This window comes from Dreissena polymorpha, chromosome 4 (assembly GCF_020536995.1).
Source record: "Dreissena polymorpha isolate Duluth1 chromosome 4, UMN_Dpol_1.0, whole genome shotgun sequence".
NCBI lineage: Eukaryota > Metazoa > Mollusca > Bivalvia > Myida > Dreissenidae > Dreissena > Dreissena polymorpha.
Genome location: NC_068358.1, coordinates 108,718,923 through 108,743,608, shown reverse-complemented (window position 1 = coordinate 108,743,608; position 24,686 = coordinate 108,718,923). Strand labels below are relative to the sequence as shown.

At 37.3% G+C, this 24,686-nt stretch overlaps 2 protein-coding genes across 6 annotated transcripts in view; one reads left to right on the top strand and one right to left on the bottom strand.

The window, feature by feature from the left end:
* LOC127879975 (protein fem-1 homolog C-like) overlaps positions 1–24,686 on the top strand; it is a 126,960-nt gene that overhangs the window by 59,284 nt on the left and 42,990 nt on the right. The gene's annotated exons all lie outside the window — the stretch shown is intronic.
* On the bottom strand, positions 354–24,652 carry LOC127879973 (E3 ubiquitin-protein ligase ZSWIM2-like). Of its 4 annotated transcripts, XM_052427121.1 has the most exons (15): positions 24,501–24,594; positions 24,252–24,357; positions 23,433–23,588; positions 22,350–22,467; positions 17,791–18,019; positions 17,314–17,553; positions 16,895–16,979; positions 15,737–15,864; positions 13,682–13,853; positions 12,108–12,232; positions 11,587–11,838; positions 10,302–10,444; positions 9,515–9,982; positions 3,928–4,106; positions 354–2,454 (listed from the first exon to the last, which is right to left on the bottom strand). In XM_052427121.1, the coding sequence occupies exons 3-15, from the start codon at positions 23,580–23,582 to the stop codon at positions 2,242–2,244; spliced, it is 2,502 nt and encodes an 833-aa protein (XP_052283081.1). In that variant the 5' UTR covers positions 23,583–23,588; positions 24,252–24,357; positions 24,501–24,594; the 3' UTR covers positions 354–2,241. The 4 variants fall into 4 exon arrangements, with proteins under 4 accessions (XP_052283081.1, XP_052283080.1, XP_052283083.1 ...); XM_052427120.1 differs by lacking the exon at positions 24,252–24,357 and having other exon boundaries at positions 24,501–24,652; XM_052427123.1 differs by lacking the exon at positions 24,252–24,357 and having other exon boundaries at positions 3,928–4,064; positions 24,501–24,652.

The following is a 24,686-nucleotide window of genomic DNA, read 5'->3' as shown; positions in this document are numbered from 1 at the left end:
TTAACCATAAATAATATTACAGAGTCACTCTATATTATTGTTGGCCAAAATAATTCGAATGACAATCTATGTTGCTGTGTACGATTTCATTAAACAGTTTAACCGTGTTGAAAAACAGTTTTGTAACGGTGTGGATGTCGAAGTTATCTATTTTAAAGTAAACGATAGAAAAAAACACGTTCCGTCTGCGGTAGAATATCAGGTGTTATGCGACACATAAGGCGCCCTGATTAAGTGCCCTATTGAAAAGAACATAACCTAGTAAATCCGTAAAAATGGCTGCTTTGGAAAGTGTCGGAATGCAGAAAAATAATTATCCATTTGACAAAATAAATTGCAAAATCCAACGCACGTTCATGAAAATGATATTTATTTTATTGCAAGCAATGAACAAAGTGCTTAAGCTCTAAACTGCACAGCAATGTCAATACATAATACAAGCAAACTGCATAAATATCACAGTTAATTTGAATGCATTAAACAGAAGTAAAATAGTTGGACGGAAGCTTAAAAGCATCACTTTAAACATTTCATTAAAAACATTGTTTTGTTTTTCATATCAAGTTAGTACAGATTTTCTAAAATCCATTTTACCCTTGATAATATGTTTGAAATATTATTATTAAAAATCAACAATATGCATATGCTTTTGAATGTTATGGCTAAAAATAGAGTAAATTCTTTAGGATTTTTCAAAATATTTGAAAGCAGTAACAAACTTAATAATTTTGCTATACAATTAAAATCATATTTTTATAAAGATAATCCAAATTAAACTCAAATATATTTATAACTTATATACTTGCCCCATATATCGTATCACTGTGCTTATCAAAGTTATAAGCAACATTATCAAAATCATAATCAAAACAGGGACATCAGTTTCTTGTATTTATAACTTATAAGAATATGAAATTAATAATAAGTCACAACTATTGTCACTTTACAGTGTCAGTTTAAAAGACATGTGCAGACTTAACAATATTCTGTACTGGCCTGTTAACCAGGTTTCTATAAGGCACCTTTGTTGTGACTTTTCAAAACATCGTCCATGTTTTATGAGCCTTTAACTAGGGAAGTTAACAATTGCACATTATATGTAAGGACAAAGTCATTCTTGCATTTGTAAGAAAACTTGCATGTAAAATTCAATCAACATGAATAATTATTACTGGATTTTGAAATCTGAACAACATTGAGCAATTGAACAACAAGTAGTAACACATAGATATTTCACCATTGTATAACGCATCATTAAATAATATTGTTCATCCTATAACACTGTGAATTACTGAACAAATAATATATACTAAAACCTTCATATCACAGATCCAACTATCACAAAATACCAGTAAAAATATGACTATGAAATTCTGCATCAAAGAATAACCATATACCTTTTACCAGTGCGTTCGTAGTACAATCACCAGTAACACATAACCAATGGAATAAATATACAAACACAAACAAATACCAGTTTTATTAATCAAACACATTAATACGCTCATGATATCAATAATGATTTTCTTACATGAAAAACATTCTGTAAGACACTCTTAGAACACCAGTCTCTTTCCCATAGCATTAAATCACTGATGGCAGAGCAGCTGTGATTTTCACAAACACAATTATCTATTTTATTAATTTCTTAGCCTCTTTCAGTTGCACAATTTTTTTCGCATGTTCAAAGGGCATCATGTCTATTCTTCAAGAGACATCCACACAAACAAAATATATAACACAGATGATGCAATTTAAGTGCTATAGTTTAGCCAAACTGCTAACCAAAAAATGTAACTGAGATGCGTTCTGGGAAAACAGGGCTTAATGCATATGCGTAATGTCGTCCCAGATTAGCCTGTCCAGTTTGCACAGTCTTGTCAAGGACAACACTTTCTGCCAAGACCTCATTTAATTTAATTGCGTTGCATTGACAGTTCCAAGGCGGTGAACCAAGCTTTATTCTTATATTTGATTATGTTGTTTTGTATTGTGCTGTTTTGTACTGTTTTGGCAATTGGTCACTTGCCTTAAATAAAGGACCAACTAATTGTATATGATGAGAACGCAATACTGCTCCAGCAGCTGGAGTTTCACTTCTTTATATTAGAAGTGACTTCCATTAAACAAAAAAATCAATAAAATGAAAAGTGTTGTCCCTAATTATCCTGTGCAGACACTTAGGCATATGCATTAAGCCCCATTTTTCCAGCCTAAGATCCAAACTATTAACTATTATTTTTATCCTAATAAATCTCTCAGTGTGACATCGGAGCATGCGTTCCCTTCAAGACTGAAGTCGTTTCTCCTGCGCTCATTTTCAAAGCGTCGCTGGCGGGCGGCCAGGTGGTTGGCCCGTCTTTGGGGACGTGGGGGGAGCCCGTTGAGGGGCGGCTTGTTGGACACGGGGGCCTGGGTCCGGGGATGGTTGCCGAGATACAGGTCTGTGAAAAGCTGAAAATGCAGGGAACAATAATTGCTTTATACTAGTAAAATAATTTTTGTATCAATGTTTAGCTTCAAATAAAAACAGACTGTTTCTATAAACTTTTCATCAGTGTATTTTGAGAAAAAATATGGCAATATTTCACCAATAAAACCTAAAAATGTAAGCATAAGAGCATATCTCCAAAATTAATAAGATGGCATTAAATATGTTGTTTTTTGCTTATAATTGAATCATAACATTTATGAACATTCACAATGATTTACTGATATCAATTATGAATACAAGAGCACAATAAGCTCTTTTTCACCCGTCTAAGACTTTGCAGAAAATAAATATTCTGACAAACTATTGTGATTTTTCCAAAACAATTTTCGAAATCAGCCAAGGTATCATGAGAACATATGAACTGAACAAGTTTTATGAATATTGGACAAATGCAACCTCCAGTGTTCACAAGTGTAATTTTACCCATAAAAGGAATATTGCGTCCTTGGTGGCCATATTTTTAAACAGACTACAACCTCTTATAAACCTGGCACATATTTAAAACACGAGATGTGTTCGTCAGAAACACAATGCCCCCTATTGCGCCGCTTTGAAATTATTTTTTTTTGACCTTTGACTTTGAAGGATGACCTTGACCTTGAACTTCCACCACTCAAAATGTGCAGCTTCATGAGAACGCCGCTTTGAACATTTTATAAAAAAAATTACCTTTGACCTTGAAGGATGACCTTGACCTTCCACCACTCAAAATGTGCAGCTTCATGAGATACACATGCATGCCAAATATAAAGTTTCTATCTTCAATAATGCAAAAGTTATGGCCAACGTTAAAGGTTTTTTTCCGGACGGACGGACTGACAGACTGACATACACACATACTGACATACTGACTGACGGACAGTTCAACTGCTTTATGCCACCCTACCGGGGCATAAAAAGTACCTAAAAAATGAAGCAAATTTTGAAAGAGAACCTCCCTAAAATTGTCCATTCCTAATACCTTTGGGTCTTGAAATTTCAGGGGAAATTTGTTAAGTCTTTGCTAGAGTTTGATGAGGAGGAGGGTAAAGCTGAGGGCAACTAGAACAGGGCACAACGTCCATCATTCCCCATATAAAGGCTTTTAAATACCTGTATATATCAGGGCAAACCCAAGGTCGACCCCAGGGACATGACTTGAACAAACTTAATAATGGACCTCCATACAATGTTACATGCCAAATAGCAAACAAAAAGAGGGTCATCCAAGGATCATTCATGTGAAGTTTCATTAAAAACTGACAAGTGATTCAGGAGAAGTTTTTAGAAGATGTTTACGCAAAAATTCAAGCACAGGCTGAAGGACAAAGCACAACATGGTATCCTAAAATCTTCTCATGAGAAATATCTGCTCAGGTGAGCTTTAAAAGATAGTCTTAAACAAATTAAACAAATAATAGACTAATATTGAACACAAGGATTGTATATAATACCGTTAAGCGTTCCAGTAAATGTTCTCCTTCTTTGGGTATCTGTCCTGATACAGGCTGAACCCTCTCCCTGCTGTTGCTACGGTTGCGGGTGACACTTGACCCCTGGTTCCAGCCCCTTTGTGCGGCTCGACCTCTCTCTAGCAGGGTGAAGGGAGGAAAGTTGTATGAGAAAGCCAGGGCTGTGGCCATATGGCAACACCATAGGTGTAGCACAATGAATGTAGACGATAATTACATGTAGGTGTTCAAGGATTATGCAGTACGGGTTCCACGGGATGTGAAGATGGCAATCCCAGGTTATTCAGGGGTTGTACAGTACATGCAGGTGGGCGGGTTAGATAGCCAAGGGATGGTTAGCAGCAGGGCAAAAGCACGAGGGTGAAACAGAATGGAAAAGAAGAAAAAACAATGAACATAATAAAAATAAACATGACTTTAATAAAATACACCTTAAATAAATAGAAAATTGTTCTGAGAATGTTTCTTATAAACAAAAAAATATTAACCAGACTAAAATATAAACAAAACAGTATTATTAACATAATACAAACATACCACAATAAATATGTCAATCAGTCAATAGATATGTATATTGGACTGCTGAAATTCAAACATAATTCATAACTTATTTATATATAAAGAAATTGTTGACCAGCAATTCTATGAAGACAAGTTTCACCATAAAATAAGCAGCATTGTACAAAGAACAAAATTGGAACATTATCCTTGGTCAAGTTCATTACAAAAGTTAACTTGCCTGCAAGTTATAGTCAAAAGTCAAATTAAAACAGTTTTTAATTGACACTCACTTAATTATTTTCTAAGTACATTATAACTTAAACATAATATATATGTAAACAAATTATATCATGTCAGATATGATAATATACTTTCAATAAACACTTAAACATCATTTTCAAATCTTGGTACTGTACTTGTCATAGGACAAGCTCATCGGGACAAAACGCACTAGTAAAACAATTAACTAGAAATGTGTCACAGTTACTGATGCCAGCATGATGCATGTTTGGACATAGGCAAAGCCACTATATGAGCCATGCTCTGTGAAAGGAGGGTTTAATGCATGTGCGTAAAGTGTCATCCCACATTAGCCTGTGCAGAATGCAGTTAAGGCGGAAAGTGTCGTCCCTAATAAGCCTGTGCTTATAAAAAATAATAATAAAGCAAGGGCTGTTTGTAAAACATGCATGCTCCCCATATGAGCTGTCAGTTGCAGTGGCAGCCATTGTGTGAATACGTTTTTTGTCACTGTGACCTTGACCTTTGATCTAGTGTCAAGTCAAGTATGTTTATTTGTGATATAGGCCTCCGGCCCCTGACACATATATATTACAATCCATGCAAAACAATGGTGTGTGCACAATTGGTTGGCATAACATGTAAGCATATAATCAAGTGGTAAACGATTCTTACAATAACATGCTAAAAGATTGTACAACATTTGCATTTAGTAGAGCGGAAATGTATATTATATATAGATATACACATACATTCACAAACATATACATATACATACATATACACATATATATATAATTATTTATATCAGACATAGAAATATATACATGTTATAAAGTAAATATACAAAGTTATAGTCCCTGCATATAACCTACCCCAATAGAAGAGACTTTCGAATAGTATTCTAAAAACATGTATAGCGGAATTTAGGTTATATGGGTAGGGCCTATAATAAATTGACACAATGGTATACCGAGTAGTAGGCCCTATCGAAACAAAATATAGGACTTTGTCGGTAGGAACTACATTTTAAACATAAGTACACTTTTACAATTATTTAACACAGAGCCAAGTCTTGTGGAAACCCACATTTCTAGGTTATATCAAAGCTCAAGAATTAATGTTCGCGTTTCAAGGGCGTTAACACTGTAAGAAGCAGTTTGTTTTATTGTCTGTTCATTTTTACTTGACAACAGTATGCACAATTTGAGTATACTTGGGTTTATGAAAAATTTACGTTGTATATATGTTTTTCGGATGTCATGCAATGCAGGGCACTTTAATATGAAATGTAATTCGTTTTCTACTTCACCAGTATTGCAAATTGGGCAAAACCGTTGTTCTCTAGTTATACCGCGATATCTGCCCGTTTCAATTTCTATCGGAAGAGTTCTGGAACGAAGTTGTACAAAACTGCGCCTAAATTTACGCACAGATAGGATGTCTAGGTATGCTTCATGTTTGTATTGGGACTTAATATGTTTGTAAAGTTCCAATTTGGGAGATGTATGTACTATACTCCACCAGTTCTGTAAGTATTGGGACTTAACCTGTTCTCTAAATTCATTTATAAATTTAAGTGGGTTTGAGACATGCTGGTTCATCCAAATGTACTGAAATTCATTTTTGCTTAGTAAGTCCTTAATTTCATTGGCCCAATTAAAGAAGAGATTTATGTTTGTGTTCAATAAGAAATTGTAGCATTTTTTTTACGTATCTGGTGTCGGGCATGCCTATTATTTTTAGCCAATATTTAATGCATCAAATTTGTGACGTTATAACAATAGGGTATCGACCACAATCTCCGAGACTTGTAATATTTGATGTTTTTTCACCGCCACAGAGGTACCTTTTACAGGGGTGTCGGTGGACCGATTCGATACATGGTAATTCTTGATAACCCCAAATTTCGCTGCCATGTAATAAAACAGGACCTATTTTGCTGTCGAACAGTTTAAAAAAGACTGAATTAGATAGTTGGCCATATTTATACAGGGTCCATAATATGCTATTCAAGGCACGTTTCCCCTTAGTTGCATTTTCATTTGATCCAGTGACCTAAAATTCAATAGGGGTCATCTGCCAGTCATGATCAATTTACCTACGAAGTTTCATGATCCTAGGCCTAATTATTCTTGAGTTATCATCAGGAAATCATTTTAGTGTTTCGAGTCACTGTGGCCTTGACCTTTGACCTAGTGACCTGAAAATCAATAGGGGTCATCTGCCAGTCATGATCAATGTACCTATAAAGTTTCATGATCCTAGGCGTAAGCATTCTTGAGTTATCATCCGGAAACCATATTACTGTTTCAAGTCACTGTGACCTTGACCTTTGACCCAGTGACCTGAAAATCAAAAGGGGTCATTTGCCAGTCATGATCAATGTACCTATAAAGTTTCATGATCCTAGGCGTAAGCATTCTTGAGTTATCATCTGAAAACCGTTTTACTATTTCAAGTCACTGTGACCTTGACCTTTCACCAAGTGACCTGAAAATCAATAGGGGTCATTTGCCAGTCATGATCAATGTACCTATGAAATTTCATGAACCTAGGCCTAAGCATTCTTGAGTTTTCATCCAGAAACCATTTTACTATTTTGAGTCACTGTGACCTTGACCTTTGACCTAGTGACCTGAAAATCAATAGGGGTCATCTTCCAGTCATGATCAATGTACCTATGAAGTTTCATGAACCTAGGCCTAAGCGTTCTCTAAGAGTTATCGAGCGGAAACCATCTGGTGGACGGACCGACGGACCGACCGACATGTGCAAAACAAAATACCCCCTCTTCTTCGAAGGGGGGCATAAAAATAATATTAATGTGCTTATAAAAATGGGGACCATGCATATATTATATAGTGTAAATACAAACAAACACCAAAAATTCCTTTCTTTAAAATCGTCTACACATAAGGTAAATCAGCCATGAAAGATTGAGTAAAATCTGGCAAACAGTTACAGAGGAGTACATGCACACAATGGTTTGGGCTTTGCAAAAATAAAACTCAAGGGCCATCATTCTGCCAAAACTAGATGGGTAGCAAAATCTACCCAGCTATTAAAGGGGAATCAAGCTTTGGAACATACAAGTGCAATGCTGAATGCCTCCCACACTATGGGAGCTTTAATACCCTTGTCATATCAGCCTGGTTAAGTGCAATGGTGAATGCCTCCCACACAATGGGAGCTTTAATACCCTTGTCATATCAGCCTCGTTAAGTGCAATGCTGAATGCCTCCCACACTATGAGAGCTTTAATACCCTTGTCATATCAGCCTCGTTAAGTGCAATGCTGAATGCCTCCCACACTATGGGAGCTTTAATACCCTTGTCATATCAGCCTCGTTAAGTGCAATGGTGAATGCCTCCCACACTATGGAAGCTTTAATACCCTTGTCATATCAGCCTCGTTAAGTGCAATGCTGAATGCCTCCCACACTATGGAGGCTTTAATACCCTTGTCACATCAGCCTCGTTAAGTGCAATGCTGAATGCCTCCCACACTATGGGAGCTTTAATACCCTTATCATATCAGCCTCGTTAAGTGCAATGCTGAATGCCTCCCACACTATGAGGGCTTTAATACCCTTGTCATATCAGCCTCGTTAAGTGCAATGCTGCATGCCTCCCACACTATGCGAGCTTTAATACCCTTGTCATATCAGCCTCGTTAAGTGCAATGCTGAATGCCTCCCACACTATGGGAGCTTTAATACCCTTGTCATATCAGCCTCGTTAAGTGCAATGCTGAATGCCTCCCACACTATGAAAGCTTTAATACCCTTGTCATATCAGCCTCGTTAAGTGCAATGCTGAATGCCTCCCACACTATGGGAGCTTTAATACCCTTGTCATATCAGCCTCGTTAAGTGCAATGCTGAATGCCTCCTACACTATGGGAGCTTTAATACCCTTGTCATATCAGCCACACTATGGAAGCTTTAATACCCTTGTCATATCAGCCACACTATGGAAGCTTTAATACCATTGTCATATCAGCCACACTATGGAAGCTTTAATACCCTTGTCATATCAGCCTCGTTAAGTGCAATGGTGAATGCCTCCCACACTATGGGAGCTTTAATACCCTTGTCATATCAGCCTAGTTAAGTGCAATGCTGAATGCCTCCCACACTATGGGAGCTTTAATACCCTTGTCATATCAGCCTCGTTAAGTGCAATGCTGAATGCCTCCCACACTATGGGAGCTTTAATACCCTTGTCACATCAGCCTCGTTAAGTGCAATGCTGAATGCCTCCCACACTATGGGAGCTTTAATACCCTTGTCATATCAGCCTCGTTAAGTGCAATGCTGAATGCCTCCCACACTATGGGAGCTTTAATACCGTTGTCATATCAGCCTCGTTCTGGGAGAACTGGGCGGCATGCAATTGCGTAGTGTCATCTCATATTAGCCTGTGCAATCCACACAGGCTAATCAGGGAGATACTTTCCTTTTTTAAAGAACTTTTTCGTTTAAAGAAAGTCTCTTAGAAACAAAAATCCAGTGTATGGCCTGTAGGCTGAAAGTATTGTCCCTGATTACACACAGTGTATGGCCTGTGGGCCGAAAGTGTTGTCCCTGATTACACATAGTGTATGGCCTGTAGGCCGAAAGTGTTGTCCCTGATTACACATTGTGTATGGCCTGTAGGCCGAAAGTGTTGTCCTTGATTACACACAGTGTATGGCCTGTAGGCCGAAAGTGTTGTCCCTGATTACACATATTCATTAAGCCCAATTTTTCCAGAACAAGGCTCATAAACTTCAAGCAAGATATTTCTATACTGTTATAACTCCTGAAATAATCAAGCAGCTTACCTCCATTCACCGAGGCTGGAGCACTACTGGTGGCACCATATTGCCTGCGCTGTGCAGGACCGTCAAGTTGGAACATCACATGGGAACTGGACCCCTGCTCACTGGGGTTCATAGTGGAAAACAGGCGGTGCTCTGGGGGTATATCCGCAAACACATTGGCTTGATTTGTTCTTGCAGGACTATGTAGATGATCACTATTTTCTGAAAACCCATTTACAAAATCATGGGCAGATATTTCTGGCAGTGCAGTGTATGCGTCTAGTCGTTCCGCGTTTGAAAGCAAACTTGCAGTAGCATTGTGCTGCCTGGTAATCTGCTGGCCAAATACTGACCCAGGATTCTGGGCTCGACAATTTGGTATCAAAGGGTTGCCATGGAAGTTGTTACCATGGTGACCACTATGTTGTGATCTGCCGCTGTTCTGATTGGCAGCTACAACCTCCTCAAGAGGGTCATCGTTTTCTTGACCTAAAACATATATATGTATACAGGCTGTAGCTTACAGTCCAGATTTAACATTCATTTTTGAAATATGGTAAAATGAGTTTCCATCAGTGTTTGAAAAGTCAGAATAAAATTGTATCTTACATATACATTTAGAATTATTAAACAAATGATTTTATCATAATTTTTATGATCTTTAAATGTATCCTGTCAGATTGACCATTATTTGAAGGGAATATCAGTATTTAACTTGTTATTATTAATAATTATATTTTATCAATGCCAAGCAGATTCAACCTCCTTTTCAGAATTAATCTAATTGCCGTAAGCTCTAAGAATGTACCTATTTGTGATGATGTGATTGCCACTGGGGGGTCAGATTCGTATGGCCTTTGACCTCCATCAGTGTTCCTGTCTACTGCAGCAGCATGCAGTTGTCTGCCACCAAATGTTGGCTGGACATGGCGGTCATGTCCAACATCATCACTGGAATGTTACAAGTTCAAGGTGATAGCGCATGAAAAGAAAACCCACACGGCATTGGAACATGAATGTTAGCTGTTGATTTATGGCATCAATACATATGAGCTGTGCTCTGTGAAAAGGGGGTTCAATGCATTTGCGTAAAGTGTCGTCCCAGAATAGCCTGTGGAGTCCACACAGGCTTATCAGGAAGCCTCTTCTTAGCAAATATCCAGTATAGGCGGAAAATGTCGTGCCTGATTAGCTTGTGCAGAATGCACAGGCTAATCTGGGATAACATTTGACGCACATGCATTAAACCCCTTTTATCTATGCGCCACATTCTGGGAAAACTGGGCTTAATGTATGTGCGTAATGTCGTCCCAGATTAGACTGCTAATTAGGAACTACACTTTCCGCATGAATTTGAGTTTAGCTGAGAACAGACTTCCTTTAAACAAAAAATACCATAAAAGTGGCAAGTGTGGTTTCTGATAAGCCTGTGTGGACTGCACAGGCTAATCTGGGATAACACTTAATTGTATGACTGGCTGGTTTGATCTATCTAGGGCTATAAAATGACTTGAATTTCTCATTCCATGGTATATTTTAACAAGGAACTGTTTCCAAGCGTATGTTTATCTTATTTCTGTTGGATTTTATACTTTAAAATGTTTAATTTTGATAATGACATTCTAGTTTAAATGTTCTTCATACAAGCAAGGTAAATGGGGAAAAAATTAAAACTAACAGTTATCACGCATAACACTAAGTAACTTATATAACTTTTACCAGACAATTTCAAACTTAACAAACATTTACTATAAAAGCATCACCTAACCAAAGCATCACCTAACCATTTTCCACCCAAGAAGCAAAGTGAAAATGAGTAACTCGCAGTCTGTTCAGGTTTTATGCTGTTGCTGCTTATTAGTATCTAAGGGTTGAGAATGAAGCCTTTAAAACTTGAAGCTAGTAAGAAAGGTCTGTAATTAAATGTAACTTTCTAGTGGACTACAAATGCGTAAAAATACGTATCTAAGTGGTTAAGGATTAACATACATTCAAAACATTTCCCCATCATGTAATTCTTATTAAGCATCTAAACATACGATGAATTTGAAGTGCAAACAATTTAAAATGATTTTAACATAAATAGTTTTTACCCATCAGCACCAATAGCAATTCCACTCAGAGAAAAATTGTTTTGTATGGAGTTCAGGAACCTTTCTGTTTCTCTGTCGGACCTTTCCCGACCTCTCCTGACCCCTGGTCTGACCCTGGGGGCCCTTTCTTGGACCTGGACACAAGGTTCTGAAGGTACATGGGTCCGCAAAGAAATCCCCATTCCAGGTATCTCTAAGTTTATCACGTTTCTATTTTGTGTTGATGAGTCCTGCAAAGGTCTGTTTGCTGGTCTGAAACAATAATAGGACAACAGGGCTAAATGCATGTGCTAATAGGACAACAGGGCTAAATGCATGTGCTAATAGGACAACAGGGCTAAATGCATGTGCGTAGTTCATCTCAGATTAGCTTTCGAAGTCACTATTTGACAGTTAAATTTGATTTCTGAGAGAAAAAAGACATTTGTATCATATCTTTATTGCCAATTACTATTTTAAACATTAAAAAAAATCAATGTCTGCAACTAAATTCCTTTTGAGTTAACCAAGTAATTTCCTACTTGCGATTGGTTCTGGTGCTTTCTCCGTCTAGTTGAGCAGAAAACCTGTCCCAGACCACCTGCCCGTCAATGGGACATGTGGGCCTTGAGTGCAGCAACCAGTTGTCTATGCAGTCCTTGTGGAACTATAAAAAGAGACATTTTCTGAGAAAAATGGGCTTAATGCCTGTGACTAAGTGTCATACCAGATTAGCCTGTGCAGTCTGGACAGGCTAATCAGGGACGAAACTGTCAGCCTTAACTTGATTTTGTTTAGAAGAGAATTCATTGAAACGGAAAATTTCATAATGGTAGAATGTGACATCCTTGATTAGCCTCTGCTGACTGCACAGGCTAATGTGGGACGACACTTTACGCACATGCTTTAAGTTCTGTTTTCACAGAGTGAAGCTCTAATGTATAGCATGAAATGCCAGGGTTAATAAGGTATTCAATTAAAATTGTATTCTCATTTTTCCTCAAAGTTGTGCCTTTCAAACATAAATTAAACATAAATTTGAGTAAGTATTTATAAGAAGCATTGTAGGCCATCAATCTAGAGTCTGCAGATTTGTTTCTCAACATACATATATTTAATGATTACATGTTACATCATTAAATGAAATGAGACCTTCAAATCATGTTTAAATCAACACACGAATTTGATGCATACTTTTTCAATTTGACCTTAAACTGACAGAATATGTACAAGAGACGGACCCACATTCTGCCACCAATAGTTCCAACTCCTACCCAGCTATAGTTAAATGGAATAATTTCCATTCATTGAATACCTCAATCATTACTGATTGCTCATATATAAAACACGTAATGTACATGCTTTATTGCACATAACTCAGGTACAGTTGAACGTTAGGGCATCTAATTAACTTGTACATCTACACTTCATGGCGATCATATATTTAAAGTTTTGATTTAATAATAATGACGTAGTTCACTTCACAAACTTAAAACATTTTATGCAGAAATAAATAGACAGGCAGACCCCTCTACAAACGGTAATAGTGACTCTAATATTCCCTGCAGGGGTTAAAGGCAGTTAAAATGGACAACAAGACACTTCTCTATAAATCAGCCTCACTTTGTGAAAAGGGGCTTAACCCTTTACCACTTAGCTACGTATTTTCACGCATTTGTAGTGCCTTAGAAAGTTATATTCAATTTGAGACCTTTCTTGATAGATTCAAGATTTTAAGGCTTCATTTACAACCCTTAGATACTGATGAGCAGCAAACAGCATAAAACCTGAACAGACTGCGAGTTACTCGAAGGCTGTTCTGGTTTTATGCTGTTTGCAAAAGCCATTTTAACTTTGCTTCTTATGGGGGAAAGGGTTAATGCACGTTTAATGCATGTGCATAAAGTGTCGTCCCAGAAAAGTCTATGCAGTCCGCACTGGCTCATAAGGGGCTACACTTTTTGCCTAAACTGGATATTTGCTAAGAAAATATTTTTTTATTTAAAGGAAAAATATCCTGAAAGCAGACTACACAGGCTAATCTGGGATGACACTTTACGCACATGCATTCAATCCGCCTTTTCACAGAATGCATCCCAAATATTTCACTTCCTACCTTGTGTTTGCAGCGAGGCAGTTTGCGCACGAACTGCCCGACCTGGTAACCGTGGAGACATATACGGCACTGGACCCCCGGTTGTAACAACGGACCCGTGCCTCGAACCTTCTCTAGGGGAAAACCATTAACAACATCTTCTGGGATATCACTACCTATGGTGCCTGCATTGCTGGAAAATGAGGAGATTAAACGGTCTTGTGAATATGTGGTTGGAATCTGCTATATATGCATTTTCAACACAAACTTTTTTCAAGACAAAGAATGAATGAAAATAAATGTCTGCTATTCAGCAACCATGGACAGAGCTGAATGTTGTGAAAGAAGGTCTTGGCCCGTATTCACCAACCCATTCTTAAATTTAAGAATAAAGAATAGACTTGGAACCAAGTAAAATGGGTGCAGTGTTTGAATACATACAGGCCCCCACTGGTGATTATGTCATTTACAAAACGTTATACATGAAGAATGATATAGATTGAGGTGACTCAAAATTCAAGCCATTCTTTAATAAATTAATTCAAAGAAAATTCTTTGTTTTTAGATTTAAGTCGAAGAATTGTTTGGGGAATACGACCCCGGGCCTTTCCCCAAAATTGTTAAATAAAGTACGTGTACTTAAATACTAGTACATGATCAAGCAAAACTTTGACAAACAAAATTTATACATTTTCCATCATGCAGTGAAGTCATTAGATTTAATGCTACCAAAAAATGTTTTTATGATCAGCTATTTGTGTAATTATTTTATTTTTATAAGCTATAAGCATAATAGCTTTACTGAGTTTAACAATGCCTATGATGTCACTTTGAAGTATTGAGGTCACGGAAAAGCGCAAGTATGTTTTTTCTGCAGAAGAAGAGCGAATTGTAAAAACAGTTACAAAATTGTACAGACAAAATTGCATAAATGGGCCGTGCTCTGTGAAAAAGGGGTTTAATGCAGGTGCGTAGTGTTGTCCCAAATTAGGGACGACTCTTTCCGCCTTAACAGGATTTTTGCTAAGAAGAGACTTTCTTGAAACAAAAACATAAAAGCGAAAGGTGTCGTCTCTGATAAGCCTGTGCAGACTGCACATGCATTAAACCAGGGCGCACAGAGCACTGCCCAAATATTTGTGGTAGAATCAAAATAATTTACAACCAAGGGTTTATGGAGTGATATCCCAAGGTTTGTCGTTCCGATGCTTGTTATCAAACCACTCAGGCTTTTGCCCTCAGGGTTTGATTCTTGCGCATCAAAACTCAAAACTGTTGAATATAACCACAATAAACAACACTAAGATGACCATTTTTTCTAAATTTAATGTCATTTTCTGTATATTAATAAATGTCCAACATTGAATTGTGTATGACTTTGCTATTCAAGTTTTCAAACATAATGATAAGAGGGAGACAATCTATGTCATAGGGAGACAATCTATGTCATACAAAAAGAAATAAAATCTCTTTTATTTAGAGGTAAAATTAGACAAGAGGGCCATGATGGCCCTTAAGTGCTCGCAGTAATTGAGTTTACAGTACACCAATTGTTGAAAATTGACCTTGTGATACTTATTGTCCCCACTTTACCCAGATTCAAACTTGGCCTACATATTGTCAAGATAAACATTCTGACCAATTTTCATCAAAATTGTACCATATAAATGGCCTACAGATTGGTAACCAGGTTTTTCCTATATTACACCTGATGACCTAGTTTTTGAACACACATGACCCAGATTCAACTTGGCTTAGACATTGTCATAATAAATATTCTGACTAAGTTTCATCAAGATTGCAATAAAAAATGTGGTCTCTAGTCTGTTAACGAGCTAATAGTTTAGGACGCACTATACATGACGCACATAACACAGCGTCATAAAATGATAAATAAGGTGACCAGAATAGCTCACCAGCTTAAACACCCTTAAATATATATAAAACTGAAAAACATAAATAAATGCTTATTATTTAAAAACAAATTAACACAAACATATTTTCTTAACACTTGACTGGAAATCTTTCAATTTAACACTTCACTTGAAATCAATTTATTCAATATGTAGATCTTACGCGTCCAACTGTGTGAGTAGATCATAATCATTCTCAGATATCTCCCTGTTCACAAGGTCGTCTACGATGGCCTGGGGTAACACGGCACCATATGCTCTGCCTGCAGCTGTCCAGCGCTGGTTACGCTTCTATATGCATAGAAGATATATTCAATGTCATAATAGGCAATTAGTCAGTTTCCTTAAATAAAAAGACTTGTAAAAATAATTTTTCTCCTGATGATTGTTGTGGAGTTTCCATCTTCCTACATTCAATCATAATTTTGTGTGCATGTCATAAGTATGTATACATTTTATCAATATTTATATTATATTGCATATACTAAAATTGCTTCAGTAAGGGAATTTGGCCTATGGGAAATGTTGTAAATAAATCTTTAATCTTTAATAATTCTAGGTAGATATTTTTTATGAACTTTATTCTGGGAAAATTGAGCACAATGCATGTGCATAAAGTGTTGTCTCAGATCAGCCAGTGTATTCTGCACAGGTTAATCAGGGATGACACTTTCTGCGTTTATGGAATTTTTTGTTTTGCTTAACGGAAGTCTGCTCTTGGACGGAAAGTTTTGTCCCTGCTTAGCCTGTGCACAGGCTAATCAGGGACGACACTTTCCGCCTAAGCTTGATTTTTGCTAAGAAGAGACTTTATTGAAACGAAAAATAACATAAATGCGGAAAGTGTCGTCCCTGATTAGCCTTTGCGGACTGCACAGGTTTATCTGGGACGACACTTTTCACACATTTATTAAACCCCATTCTCACAGAGAACGACTCATTCCATTCCATGACCTATCCCCCACACAAGTTAACCCTTTCAGTGCGGGAACCGAATTTTGAAGGCCTTTGCAAACTGTTTGCTATTCTGATAGTATTCTTTGAAAAAAATCGAAGAAAATGCTAATTTTAGAAATTAAGCAGACGACATTTTAGCAGAAGACAAATTTCCCAGCATGCATAGGGTTAAGAGGATGGACATAGATATGAACTTGTGAAACCCAGATTGTCAGTCCAATTCTCTACTAACTTAACAGATATGCATTTAAAACCTTATCCTCCAAAATCTATTGACACTTTACTATATCATGATAGTGCCACAGGCATGTGCACAAGAACTTGCAAAGGTAAAAAAAAGTTTACATAGCATTCATGAACTTACATGTCTGTACTGAAAGGCATGCTGAGTGTGAATGGGCGTGTTAAAACATGACTGACACAGGTGGAAATCAGCACAGCTACTGCATCTGTATAATTATGTTGGAAATATAAAGGCTATAATATACACAAATACTGATAGATTATTAGTAATTAAAAATTTAAGAAAAGTTCAAAATGTGTTCACAGATTTTGCTTATTTTGAAGTATGCCTTTTAATATCTTTACAGAAAATAATAACAGTGTTCTCAGTAAGCAATGGCAGCCGGAGATTTTACTGGTTATGTACATTCAATCTAGATGGCGAAGAAGAATCTTGAGAGCGAAGGTGTTGTCTTTAAGCACATTAATATAATCCCAATTTTCCCAGAACAAGGCTTAATTTTTAACAAAAGTTGTATAATGTTAAATAGTTAATGTTACCTGTAGCATTTTCCTTCTATAGGAGAGACCCTACAGCTCTGACAGGTGGTGCCCAGGTGTCGGTCCATCCGGCCCCCTTGCTGCACACCTTCTGCGTTCCGGTTCTCGTACTTGAGCATCTCAAAGGGACCAAAGTCCTCCCGGCAGAACGGACACTTCACAGTTGTCTCCCCTTGAGACTTCTGGTGCTCGGCCCAGACTTTCATGCACTTGATGTGGATACTGTTGCCACATCCAAATCTGCCGGGGAAAATGAAATACTGCATAATTTGTTCATTTATTAGTTATTGAATACATTTGATTTCTGTCCTTGAACAAATGGCCCAAAAATGTATAAATGCAAATGTCAATATCCCATATATACCAATACTTAGTTAATCACATTTTATATTTTCTGCATTACATTTTGCCTCATGCTTATTTGATAAAGTGATACTTATTAACCTTTCTAATGCATCTGTCCTACACAACTCTTACTTGCAGTAGGTGACTGGAAGTCGCTTCTTTAACAGTTCATCTTGACATATCGGGCACACATCATCTTCTGCGATATCTCGTTGCGGAATGACCTCCCTTGCATCACTGTCAGAGGACATGGGACGTCGCCAGCGGGTCACTGCAGTTGGAACCTTCTTCCTCATTTGCTGAGTGAGACCGCGTAGGATCTCGTTAATTTCTCTCTCAACCAAGCCTTTTTGCCAGGATACTGGTCAATGATAAAACAAGAGATTTGTTTTCACACAATCTGGTACATAAATTATTTGTTTACACCGAATGCATTTAACAAACGCTAAATTTCAATAATGTTGGCAAAAATCATTTCTGAAACAGGAAATTAAAACAATTCTTGAGTTGAGTTGAACTAATTTGATAATGTTCTTTTTACTAAAAACATTCAAATGCTTGGGCATGAAAGTAAATCTTATAAAATAATGAAACAGTTTAACTAGATGTACATTTAGAAATACACCTAAATATATTTACAGCATATGAAGGTGATAATTTATTTTAACCTACAGTAATTTGTGTGTGCTTTTTAACATTATTCATCTATTAAAATAATTAAACGCATATAGTCAACTAGAAATTGTGCTAGAAGATAATCTTAATGTTTGTTAAATAGTTGCTGCATAGGATGGAAATTATGAATACATGAAACATGGCTCTGGTATCCATGTATTTTAAATACAAATTCATAGTAAGGAAACATAACTTGGCAGTCTGTGGAACTCTGACATATTAAGGAGATATTGCTTGGGTAAATCTGAGACACTCTGACATATTAAGGAGATATTGCTTGGGTAAGTCTGAGACACTCTGACATAGTAAGGAGATATTGCTTGGGTAAGTCTGAGACACTCTGACATAGTAAGGAGATATTGCTTGGGTAAGTCTGAGACACTCTGACATAGTAAGGAGATATTGCTTGGATTAGTCTGAGACACTCTGACATAGTAAGGAGATATTGCTTGGGTAAGTCTGAGACACTCTGACATAGTAAGGAGATATTGCTTGGGTAAGTCTGAGACACTCTGACATAGTAAGGAGATATTGCTTGGGTAAGTCTGAGACACTCTGACATAGTAAGGAGATATTGCTTGGGTAAGTCTGAGACACTCTGACATAGTAAGGAGATATTGCTTGGGTAAGTCTGAGACACTCTGACATAGTAAGGAGATATTGCTTGGGTAAGTCTGAGACACTCTGACATATTAAGGAGATATTGCTTGGATTAGTCTGAGACACTCTGACATAGTAAGGAGATATTGCTTGGGTAAGTCTGAGACACTCTGACATAGTAAGGAGATATTGCTTGGGTAAGTCTGAGACACTCTGACATAGTAAGGAGATATTGCTTGGGTAAGTCTGAGACACTCTGACATATTAAGGAGATATTGCTTGGATTAGTCTGAGACACTCTGACATATTAAGGAGATATTGCTTGGGTAAGTCTGAGACACTCTGACATAGTAAGGAGATATTGCTTGGGTAAGTCTGAGACACTCTGACATAGTAAGGAGATATTGCTTGGGTAAGTCTGAGACACTCTGACATAGTAAGGAGATATTGCTTGGATTAGTCTGAGACACTCTGACATAGTAAGGAGATATTGCTTGGGTAAGTCTGAGACACTCTGACATATTAAGGAGATATTGCTTGGGTAAGTCTGAGACACTCTGACATAGTAAGGAGATATTGCTTGGGTAAGTCTGAGACACTCTGACATAGTAAGGAGATATTGCTTGGGTAAGTCTGAGACACTCTGACATATTAAGGAGATATTGCTTGGGTAAGTCTGAGACACTCTGACATAGTAAGGAGATGTTGCTTGGGTAAGTCTGAGACACTCTGACATAGTAAGGAGATATTGCTTGGGTAAGTCTGAGACACTCTGACATAGTAAGGAAACATAACTTGGGGCAGTCTGTGGAACTCTGACATATTAAGGAGATATTGCTTGGATTAGTCTGAGACACTTTGACATAGTAAGGAGATATTGCTTGGGTAAGTCTGAGACACTCTGAAATATTAAGGAGATATTGCTTGGGTAAGTCTGAGACACTCTGACATAGTAAGGAGATATTGCTTGGGTAAGTCTGAGACACTCTGACATAGTAAGGAGATATTGCTTGGGTAAGTCTGAGACACTCTGACATATTAAGGAGATATTGCTTGGGTAAGTCTGAGACACTCTGACATAGTAAGGAGATATTGCTTGGGTAAGTCTGAGACACTCTGACATAGTAAGGAGATATTGCTTGGGTAAGTCTGAGACACTCTGACATAGTAAGGAGATATTGCTTGGATTAGTCTGAGACACTCTGACATAGTAAGGAGATATTGCTTGGGTAAGTCTGAGACACTCTGACATAGTAAGGAGATATTGCTTGGGTAAGTCTGAGACACTCTGACATATTAAGGAGATATTGCTTGGATTAGTCTGAGACACTCTGACATAGTAAGGAGATATTGCTTGGGTAAGTCTGAGACACTCTGACATAGTAAGGAGTAATTGCTTGGGTAAGTCTGAGACACTCTGACATATTAAGGAGGTATTGCTTGGGTAAGTCTGAGACACTCTGACATAGTAAGGAGATATTGCTTGGATTAGTCTGAGACACTCTGACATAGTAAGGAGATATTGGTTGGGTAAGTCTGAGACACTCTGACATAGTAAGGAGATATTGCTTGGGTAAGTCTGAGACACTCTGACATATTAAGGAGTAATTGCTTGGGTAAGTCTGAGACACTCTGACATATTAAGGAGATATTGCTTGGGTAAGTCTGAGACACTTTGACATAGTAAGGAGATATTGCTTGGGTAAGTCTGAGACACTCTGACATAGTAAGGAGATATTGCTTGGGTAAGTCTGAGACACTCTGACATATTAAGGAGATATTGCTTGGGTAAGTCTGAGACACTCTGACATGTTAAGGAGATATTGCTTGGGTAAGTCTGAGACACTCTGACATATTAAGGAGATATTGCTTGGGTAAGTCTGAGACACTCTGACATAGTAAGGAGATATTGCTTGGGTAAGTCTGAGACACTCTGACATAGTAAGGAGATATTGCTTGGATTAGTCTGAGACACTCTGACATAGTAAGGAGATATTGCTTGGGTAAGTCTGAGACACTCTGACATAGTAAGGAGATATTGCTTGGGTAAGTCTGAGACACTCTGACATAGTAAGGAGATATTGCTTGGATTAGTCTGAGACACTCTGACATAGTAAGGAGATATTGCTTGGGTAAGTCTGAGACACTCTGACATAGTAAGGAGATATTGCTTGGGTAAGTCTGAGACACTCTGACATAGTAAGGAGATATTGCTTGGGTAAGTCTGAGACACTCTGACATATTAAGGAGATATTGCTTGGGTAAGTCTGAGACACTCTGACATAGTAAGGAGATATTGCTTGGGTAAGTCTGAGACACTCTGACATAGTAAGGAGATATTGCTTGGATTAGTCTGAGACACTCTGACATATTAAGGAGATAATGCTTGGGTAAGTCTGAGACACTCTGACATAGTAAGGAGATAATGCTTGGGTAAGTCTGAGACACTCTGACATAGTAAGGAGATATTGCTTGGGTAAGTCTGAGACACTCTGACATATTAAGGAGATATTGCTTGGGTAAGTCTGAGACACTCTGACATAGTAAGGAGATATTGCTTGGGTAAGTCTGAGACACTCTGACATATTAAGGAGATATTGCTTGGATTAGTCTGAGACACTCTGACATAGTAAGGAGATATTGCTTGGGTAAGTCTGAGACACTCTGACATATTAAGGAGATATTGCTTGGATTAGTCTGAGACACTCTGACATAGTAAGGAGATATTGCTTTAGTAAGTCTGAGACACTCTGACATAGTAAGGAGATATTGCTTGGGTAAGTCTGAGACACTCTGACATAGTAAGGAGATATTGCTTGGATTAGTCTGAGACACTCTGACATATTAAGGAGATAATGCTTGGGTAAGTCTGAGACACTCTGACATATTAAGGAGATATTGCTTGGGTAAGTCTGAGACACTCTGACATAGTAAGGAGATATTGCTTGGGTAAGTCTGAGACACTCTGACATATTAAGGAGATATTGCTTGGATTAGTCTGAGACACTCTGATATAGTAAGGAGATATTGCTTGGGTAAGTCTGAGACACTCTGACATAGTAAGGAGATATTGCTTGGGTAAGTCTGAGACACTCTGACATAGTAAGGAGATATTGCTTGGGTAAGTCTGAGACACTCTGACATATTAAGGAGATATTGCTTGGGTAAGTCTGAGACACTCTGACATAGTAAGGAGATATTGCTTGGATTAGTCTGAGACACTCTGACATAGTAAGGAGATATTGCTTGGGTAAGTCTGAGACACTCTGACATATTAAGGAGATATTGCTTGGGTAAGTCTGAGACACTCTGACATAGTAAGGAGATATTGCTTGGGTAAGTCTGAGACACTCTGACATAGTAAGGAGATATTGCTTGGGTAAGTCTGAGACACTCTGACATTGTGGAGACATTACTTGGATTAGTCTGAGGAACTCTGAACTTCTTGAGCAGCAACCAACAAATGTGTTTGCAGAGATCTCTATCTTTCATGAACTGGGTACAGGTACAGCTATGAGGGTCGCCAAGAAATGCCTACAAACAAAAGCGATATTTTTTGGTGAAATAGGTATACACATAGGCCAATTACTCTGTAATGTCAAGAATTAATATTGATGTACTTGTATATACATTGATTTCCATATTAAACTTATAAACATTATTGATTTAAAGCATAACATAAATACACTTCAACACCGTTATTTCGAAGTCGTCGGGACCGTTAAAAAAACATCGGATTAACGATAATTCGAAATAAACATTTGACAGAAGACTTCTTTGATTCCTTAAAAATAAAACTTTTGGGATTCGCATGGTTCTGTAACACGCTTACTTAAAAACGTAAACTGGTCAGATAGCAAAATATTTCTACTCGTAACAAACGGGGGAATAAAACGATTCTTTTTGTTGTTTTTATTTTTCTCTAATTACAGAACATATAACATAAAACGAATAGCACAAATTATCAGACATACATACATATGCATACATTTTCGGAAATGAATTAACCTTTTTTAAATAATAGGCGATGTCTCTCTGAACAACGGCGTTCGCGCAGACGACAAATGTGTAATTATCGGCTTTTGACGCGCCATGACAAAGGTGTGAAATTACGCTCAGTATTTTGCAGTTTTGACTTCGGATTAAAGATTGATAATTAGGTGCGAATTATAGTGTTGGGACCGACAGAATCACTTCGAATTAACGATTTCTTCGGTTTAACGAAGTTCGGATTAACAATGAAATTTTACATTAAACAAACAAGAATCAAAATCGGGACCAGAAAAATACTTCGAAATAACGGTGACTTCGGATTATCTGTGTTCGAAATAACGGTGTTGAAGTGTATGTCAGGACTCTGGTAGACTTTCAATACTGGTTTACTTTAAGTGAATAGATCAAGTCAGTAAAAAAACACCTGATGTTCCTTTAGCTAATACTTCTGTAGATTGTAAACAAATATAGAAATATTTACTAGCAAAGTGAATATAATTTCATACCTTGCATGGTTTTGTTTCTCCTTCTTCCTTTAGTAGAAAACCCGTGGGCCCAGTTTCTCTGAGAATGTAGATGGTTGCATTCTGAGCCTCTGTCTGCCTCCAGAACACCACATCATTGCACTCTCGACGCCAGGGAACACTTCTCGCCATTGTTATCTAAAATATGCACGAATATAGTTAGTATGGTTTTCTGTGACACTGTCTATTGCTGTGAACAGTTACATTCTTGAACAGACTGACAAAAACTCAACAGCCTTCTGTCAGACATTTCAAAAATTTGTTAAATTGAAAACATCCTGATAAAAGATGTAAAAAATAGAAGTACAGAAATAGTGTTTTATTCCAGACTTTGCATGTCCTTTTACCATGTTTTGGAATAATTGACAACCATTGTCTGTCTGTCTTTCATGACACAACAATTACCAGTAGGACGCTTATCATTGTATTTCTCAAACTCTTTAAGTGGCGTTTGCAAATCATCTTCTTTGGGATGTTCAGGATTTAAGATATTTACTTATTTCCACATTATGGATAAAATGTCTAAAAGACGGGAAATGAAAACGATATCAACTGGTTATAAAAAATGGACAAAACAATATGTGCGTGTTTGTTGATATCTAACTCCCAGCTGTTCTTTTGTTTCCTGTAAAAAATTGCGAATTAAACTTGGTTGAATGTCATATGTACTCAGCCTGGCTAGACCCACCCACCTATTGACTTGTGGCAAATGTATAGAACCACCAATATTTGTATTTTCTTAAGAAAATTCTGCAACAAACACAGGCTGATAATCCTGATTTATGCGTAATGATATAATACCAGTCAAAAGTGGCTTATCTCTTTTTCTGGCTAAGGAGTTATGAAATTCGATCAGCCCTTGAATGTTTATGCCTGGCATGTCCGTAGGTCTGGAGTTTCTGGAAGTCTGCTTGAATATTTATAATGAAATGTTCAAATCACAAATAATTCATTTTCAACATAAAATTTTGTAATATCTGTATTTAAATCCCATTACATATATCCTGATGTATTTCATTAACAAATGTATACAACAAAAACATAATGTACCTTACAACTGTTTAAGCACAGTGTTATTTCTTAAACAAAGGTTAACAAAACAATACATTAAATAGACAAATATTTTGCTCCTGTTGACGCCATGTTGTTTACAGCCTCGTTTTCATATTGTTAGGGAGGTGTGTTTGATTTATTTTAAAGTAAAAATGAAATACCTAAAATTGGATCGAGAATTAA